The sequence below is a fragment of the Corvus brachyrhynchos genome, unplaced genomic scaffold (genome assembly GCF_000691975.1).
Source record: "Corvus brachyrhynchos isolate BGI_N302 unplaced genomic scaffold, ASM69197v1 scaffold338, whole genome shotgun sequence".
NCBI lineage: Eukaryota > Metazoa > Chordata > Aves > Passeriformes > Corvidae > Corvus > Corvus brachyrhynchos.
The window spans coordinates 173,598-180,858 of record NW_008239334.1 but is presented as its reverse complement, the minus strand read 5'-3'; the positions used below and the strand labels follow the sequence as shown (position 1 = coordinate 180,858).

At 49.4% G+C, this 7,261-nt stretch overlaps 2 protein-coding genes across 7 annotated transcripts in view; both read left to right on the top strand.

Moving 5' to 3' along the window:
• LOC103620370 (polymeric immunoglobulin receptor-like) overlaps window positions 1–3,662 on the top strand; it is a 10,387-nt gene extending 6,725 nt beyond the window's left edge. For 4 of the 6 annotated variants that reach the window (XM_017741164.1, XM_017741161.1, XM_017741160.1 and 1 more), the window contains 5 exons: window positions 188–410; window positions 1,498–1,610; window positions 2,237–2,375; window positions 2,787–2,832; window positions 3,410–3,662. In XM_017741164.1, the coding sequence (XP_017596653.1) occupies window positions 188–410; window positions 1,498–1,610; window positions 2,237–2,375; window positions 2,787–2,832; window positions 3,410–3,475 (587 nt within the window). In that variant the 3' untranslated portion in view covers window positions 3,476–3,662. The other 2 variants (XM_017741162.1, XM_017741165.1) reach the window with 2 other exon arrangements.
• Window positions 3,663–5,269: 1,607 nt separating this feature from the next.
• Window positions 5,270–7,261, top strand: part of PIGR (polymeric immunoglobulin receptor) — a 10,369-nt gene continuing 8,377 nt past the window's right edge. The window contains exon 1 of the mRNA XM_017741159.1: window positions 5,270–5,402. The gene's annotated coding sequence lies outside the window, so the exon portion shown is untranslated. The remainder of the gene's footprint in view (window positions 5,403–7,261) is intronic.

Below are 7,261 nucleotides of genomic sequence, written 5' to 3'. Positions count from 1 at the left end.
TATTAAGGTTTTCATTAGAACTCCCAGGCTGCTTTCTGTAGGACTCCAAGGAACACAGAAATGCCTGAGTCTGGTGTTTTTTCACATGAGATGCAAGGTGAAATGTGTAAATCTTCAGTAAATCTAACAAACCCGTTGCCTCTGCAAGAAGGTGGGTATTAAAGCCTCAAAATAATGTTCTGTGCAGAAATCTGCTCCTCACGAGACCCAGGAACAGCCCCTCCTGTGAGACCCTCATCAGCAAGTCCTGCTGCCCACAGCACACCCAGGCATGGGAGCATCGCAGACCTGATGGGCACTGTCCCCAAGGGCACCACGATGGGCACTGTCCCCAAGGGCAGCAGCACCCTGCTGCCCACTGCCACCCCGGGCACCGCTGCAACCTCCCCAGGTGAAACCTTCCAGGAGAGGTGAGTCCTCAGCCACATCCTTGGTGTTTCACAACCTGTGCCCCATTCCCCGGAGCCCTGTGGAAGTTGTGCACAGCTGAAAACACCTCCAGGAAACACAAGAAGCTGGAGAAGGTGAGGTTGCCTCATGTCCATGCACACTTTGAACTTGCCTCCAACCCGCCTGTGGAGCAGGTGCCAGAGTCAACAGCTGTGCTCCTGCCTGGTTCCCTGTGCTCAGGACGGAGACAGGACCTTGGGAAGCGTTGCTGAGCTTGAGCAATAGCCCTGGTGAATGTGCAGCTGCTGCAGAGCTCAGTGCACCTTCCCCAGCCCCGCAGCAGCCAGGAGCCCACGGGCAGTGCTGGGTGCTCACCGCTGTGTCAGGACTGAGCTTTGGGCAAGGTCCCTCAAAAGGCTGGGAGCGTTTTGGCCAGGAGTCATTCCAGGTTGTTCTCCACACCGGTGGCTGTGTCTCACCCCAGTGCAGACGGTTTCCCGGTGGATTTGCCTCCTGTGCTCCCTGTGAGCAGCTCCAGCCCTTCTCCCCCCGCTGTGGCCACCAGCCAGCCCTGCTGAGGGGATCTGGTGCAGATGCACCAGGTACTGCAGGATCAGCCAGACCCAACCTGGGCAAAGCCCACAAATCCAGTTCAATATTGAGATGGGCACCTCGGATTTGCATCCAACCCCCTGAGCCCCAGCATGGGAAGCCCCATCCTCCCCATCCCCAGCTTCCCCCAAGCCACATTTCCCTGCCATCCTGACAGAAAGAGGAGGGAAGACACCTTCCAAAAACGTGAGGGTTGTAACAACTCGCCAAAAGGACGGATCTCTTGCGAATTTGTATTGTGCAAACAGCTCATTTTCCTCTGGAGGGGCTAATTCAGCTGGCAGCACTAACCCCGCACAGCAGCTGCAGGAATCACTCCCTCATAAGCCAAGCTCCAGATTGAATGATTTCAGCTCTCCTTGACTCTGTTGACTTTTCTTTGATTCAGACAGAGTTTAAAACTCCTTGAATACCCTTTAGTGTGACAACAACCACCTGCATGAACCACGAAGGTGAATCCAAACCCAGTTTAATCCTGGTGGTTCATCTCCCCAGCTCCTCGGGGGAATCACGGCTGCTCCCAGTTGTGTTACCAGCTCTGCTTTTGCTGATTTGCGTCGCCATCACCATCCTCACCCTGGCCAAAATCAAGCTTCTAAAGAAGCCAGGTAAGCTGGCCAGGCAACACTTTTTGGGGCTGCAGTGGTTGTTTTGCAAGGGCTGGAGTCTGACCCATGGAATATTTCCATCTCTCAGACACGTGTCCGCTCTGCAGCCTGACAGCGCGGCTGGACCTGCAAGCAAAGTCCTTGAGAAGTTGTTTGGTTTTGTCTTAAATGTGCTCAAACACAAAACAAATGAAGGAAATGGGAATCCTGGAGCCCTGCTGAAAGCAAGGCTGGGTTTTGTGTGTAGAAGATTGATGGCCCCGTGAGTGATAGAAAATCCTGAAGGGAGGGACCTGTGTGGTGCGAGTGGCTTCACTCTGGGCAGCTTCTGGGGCCAAATCCAGCTCATTCAGTGCAGAGCTGACAAAGACAGGCCCAAAAAATCCCTTCTAATGACTGATCTGCAAAGATACGTGCACCTATCTTAATCCAGACCATATTATACCCATAGAAATAAATTTAGGGACAAAAAACCTTCAGCGATGACAGCCGTGAGGGGAAACACATTTTTCACAAGAAGGAAACTGTGAAATGATGGCCTAATTTGGGGTCTGGCAGGCTGGAATACTTAAAGAGGAGCGAGTGGGGGTGTTCCCTGCGGTGCATCCGTGTGTTTTGTTTTAAAGGAGAAGCAGGAAGCACCACCGGGAGCCTGGAGCCAGCTTCGGCCCGTGCTGGGCTGAGTCCTGGAAGGGAGGAAAGGATGGAGGAGAACCCGAGCCCAGGAGAAGTGCAGGAGTTCAGGATGGGCTCTGGCAAATGTAGGTGAGTGTTTGCTGGGGCTGGCACTGCAAGTGTCGTCTCCCTTGGTAGGAGAGAAGAAACCCAAATTTTAAGCGGGGAATTTGTGGCTCTCCACAGGAGAGGCACCAGGTTTGCAGTCCAGGAAAGACAATCCACAGTCCAAGAATCCCATTCTGCTGCCAAACTCTTGCCTTTACTCCTTACCAAGAAAAGTTAGGCCATGGATTTCAAAAGACTTGGATTAAATCCTGTATAAAGTTTATTTATTGTAGGGCTGATTGTAATTTTTAATTGCAAGCACTAAAGCTGTTATCGCTCTTCCTGCCTATTTCAGTAAATTCTGATTGCTTATCACCTTTCTCAGTATTACACAGAAGAAATTATTGTTCACTGTGTTGCAACCAAGTCATTCTTTTTTGTTTTATTGCGCAGGACAATCTCTGCTATCCTTGGGAATATCAGGATGACCAGCTTCTGTGTAAGAGTCTGTCTCAGACTGTTCATGCTTTTCAGAGAAAATCTGCAAAAATCATCTGAGCAAATATTTGAAAGTGTATCTAACCCGTAGGAATTCGTATCAGTGAAAAGGACTCCACTGGAAAAAAAAAAAATAGTGGAATAGTGGCTCAGAAATTTGGTGATTTCACATTCTCATTATGATGCACTCAGAGCCAAAAGGGGCCTTCTGGTCCTAAATATAAAGACTGGAAAGGAAAAAGTGTGTCCCCCCTAAAACCTTGAAAATAAACTCTTAGTGTTCCGTGAAAAACTCCTAAAAATGAGAATGAAACCCAGAAATTATTTGTGCCTTTTGCTCGCAGATGTCTGGGTTGGGGTAAAGCCTGGGAGAATTCTCTTAAGCTGAGCAGGAGGGTGACTCCAGAAGTCCCCTCTGACCTGGGTTTCTCCAGCTTTCTGTTCTCAGAACCCCCTAAAATATCACTTAAAATACCAAGTTTGGCATAAACCCAGAAACCCCTATGGAATCACTTCTGCAAATACCACAGAGAGGCAGTGCCAGGTCACAGCTTCTCTTCTGTTTCATTATTTTACAGCTGCCCTATGGGGAAAAGTTACTTTTTGAGGTGCCTGATGAAGACTGGAGCCAGAACCTTCTGTGAAAGCCCCATGTACCCGAGCTGGGAATTTTCCCTATGGAAAGCCAGGGCAGAGCTATAAAATGCCAAGCCCCCAACAGCTCCCATTGCTCTGCTCAGCACCCAAATCCCCTTAACTGAGAGCTGAACCCCCAGACTGCCCAAATTGCTCCGTGTTTTGCACAAGAGAGAATAAAATTATGCACCTGAACCCGGCTATTTGGGGGTTATTTCCCTGAGGGAAAGGTAAAGCTGGGGAGGGGTGGGGAGGGAAGGATCTTTGTGGCTTCAGGGTTGCTCAGTGGGAGGCAAAATATCGGAGAATCATGGAGTGGTTTGGGTTGGAAGGGACTAGGTTGCTCAAAAAATGAGAATTTTCTGGTTTGTTTTTTTTGATTCTGATCCATGGAGTCATTTTCCAACACATAAACCACGTCTGATTTCAGTTTCTCAGACACCCACATTCCCAAGTGCTATTTTTCCTTCACCTCTTCTGCAGGGATATCCACAGCTTCAAAACCAGATCAGCTTCAGCCCAAGCACAGCCCAACCCCGAGCAGCAGCGTGGGTTTTACACTCAGATCATGGTTCATGCTGCAATCTGCACTCCCCAAATAAAAGCAATCCGAAGGTTGTTTGTTTTCTGGAGATGCCAAAATGCTTTGGAACCTGGGACTTGGCAGGAAAACGCTTCCTCGTGTGCTAAAGCAAGGAAATACTTTTCAAATATATTTGCATGAGGCAACAGATTGGTTTTACTGGAAACCTTGAGGGTGAAAGGGGAGGTTTGGTTAAAAAAAAACCTGTTTGTTCGCCTTGGATTAATTTTTCCTTCTTGAGATGCACCAGCAGTTACAGGTTCCAGTGCTTCTGCCAGGATTTCCTCTGCCCATGGCCATCCCACCTTCCCCTGCAAGGTCTTAAATACACATTTCCATCACTCTGCAGGATCCAGCAGGGAAGCTGATCCCGAGGGATCTGGCCTGGCAGAGTGGGAGCTCCAGGAGAGCAAACACAGCTGAGTCCACTGTGGTCCAGCCAGCACAACTCCGTGGCCACGAGGCAAAAATGTAATGCCAGCATTACCTGGGGAATGTTTGGAATGCCCAGGGAAGCAGCACTGGTGGGAAGCTTGGAGGGGATCGGGGTTTGCTCCCATCCAGGAGAGGTGGTGGTGGCTGTTCTCCTGGTCCAAGATCCCCACCAAGCACAGCAACAGCCAAAAGCTCCTTGCTCACCCCAAAAGCTGTGCATTCATGGAAAGAAAAGAGCTCAACACCCTCAGCTAAACAAAAGATACTTCCAAGGCTGGCTTTAACATCTGGCAAATCTGTCAAAGATCCCAATTCTAGGTAAGGATCTTGCTGCTCCCAGACACGGCAGGGATGCCTGGAGCTGCCTTCCTGTGCAAACTCATCAGTTTTCCCTGAATGGATGAGAAAAGCTGCATGTGACCCCCCCCCCAGTTAGAAGGAATTCCTGCTTTTGCACCATTAAAACGAGGCAAAGCAAGGAATCACAGCTGCCCAAGCAAAAAGCTGGTGCGGGGTACCCAAAGGACCCTCCATGGACTTGACCCCACAGAGCCACCAGGCTGCTTCCCAAAGGAGGCAGAGGTGCCCTGGACCTTTCGTGAGAGCCCCCTGCCCTTGGGGTGGCTGTGATCAGGAGGGTGACAAGAGAGGGCACCCTGCAGGGACAGCAGAGCTGGGCTGGGCATTGGCTGCCCGGCCCTGCCGTGGGCTGGGGCTCACCTGGCAGCGCTGCTGGATGTTGTTCCTTTAAGGCACAACAGGTGGAAATGCAGGGCTGAAAGTGCAGCGAGTATTTAAACCAGGCTGGCAGTGCCAGAGCCCCACGGGGACCGGGACACCGCTCACTCACAGCAGGTCCAGGGTCAGCCTGAGAGGGAAAGCAAGAAGTGCCCAACACTGCAGGAGGAGCCCTGAGTGTAAGTAACGCTGCCTCGTCATCTTTGGGAATGCAAAACCTCTTGTAGGACCATGTTGGGATGGGGAAGGAGAAGAACACAAGTCTTGGGCCACTTCCTTTTGAGGACCCTTCCTCACATGGGAGGGAAGCTGCGGTTTGGAACCATTTCATGTTCAGGGCTCACTGGTGGGAGGCTGATTTCTCCTGAAAGAGCCATAGGAACAGGCTTATGGCAGTTATGGTTTCTTCTCTGCAGTAGATTTTTAATATTTAATTTCTTGGGGGAAAAAATTATTAATTATCATTACAATATTTGCATTAAGTTTTAACACAGGAATTAAAAGTTAGTAAATATTACTGTAGTAATCTAAATTTTGCCACTCAGCCTGAGGTCATTACAGACTTTTGAATGCCAGCAGGCAGATTTTGAAATTTCAGAAGAGAATTGGTGCGGTTCTGTCCGAAAGGAGCTGCTTCAGAAGCTCCCTGAGAAGCTTGTACAGTTAACAGGAAGATAAACAGAAACTGGAGCTTGAGTGAATGGGCTGGACATCCTAAAAGTGAAATCAGAGAAGCCTGGCAGAGCCCTGTCCCATCCAGGCCAGGGGAGGTGTGGGCTCCTGCACACCTGAATTCCTACTCTGCAAAGGGAGCATTCCTGTAGATTCAATACATTTCTGAGGTACAGATAAACATCCCCTAATTGCAACTGTTAATGAATCCACCCTGGCACCATCAATCCCTCCAGGCTGAGCTGAACAAGTGCTCTTGGGCCATGGAATGTTCCTGCTCCTTGCAGGAAGAGGAGAATTAAACCAAAATTATTTAATAGTGCTGGAGCTGGTTTCACTTTCCAGCCCAAGAAACAGATGAACCATGAAGGTCTGATCTGGAAAGCAGCAAGTTGGTGCGTGGGGGATCCAACAGCTTAAAGGAACATAAAATTAGGTCTCAGGTTAGTGTAGAGTGGATCCAACAGCTGAAAGGAACACGGAATTGGGCCAGCAGCACAGTCCCAGCTGGGATTTCAGTCACCGCTGTGAGAGCTGCCTGTTTATTCTATTTCATTTCTTTTCTGGAGTTTGTTGCTCACATGTTTAACTGACACAAACATTCTTAGTTCAGAGCGTCCTAAGCACTGCAGGCATTCCTAAGAACTGCTGATTTCTTGGTAGATCCTGATAATCTTCAGTAAACTCTGCCTGGGTGTTTCTGCTCACAGCATCACAAAACGAGCCCCTCCCATTCATTCTCTCCTCATTGTAAAGGGGGTCTCTGTTTGGAACTGGAAACGTTCATTTTCTGCACGTGTTTGGGTCAGCTTGATCTTCTATCTGGAAGGTGATTCCACATTCTGAACCCTGTGAAAATGGGGTGGATTGGGGGCTTTTCCCCATTCCACTCCCCCCAAATAAAACTCATGGCAAGGCAAGGTAAGCAGTGACCTTGATGGGCAGTTGAAGATGTGGAAAACCCAGTCCTGTGCAGGATGAAATTTGTTGCTGTGCCCTTTTCCTGGGCACAGAAGCCTCCAGCACCTCCTCACAGCACAGCTCTCCCTACAACCATTTGCATCTGCACAGCTTCCCCACGGGTCAAAGGGATTTGAGTGGGAAAATATTTCCAATATATAAAATATATAGAATCTATCACCTCAGTATAGAATGTATTACCTCTGTGTTATTATTTCTCAACTATTTGAATAGCAGCAAACATTCCACAAAACGCCAGAAGGGCTCCCAGGCTGGAATGACAAATGTCACAACCAAACCCTGGGGTTTTGCTGGGCCCATGGCACGGCCTTGACACGGGTCGTCGTTAGGAGCAATAGTTAATATCTGATGGGCCAGACTGGGCTGACCCCTGGAAATCCCCACA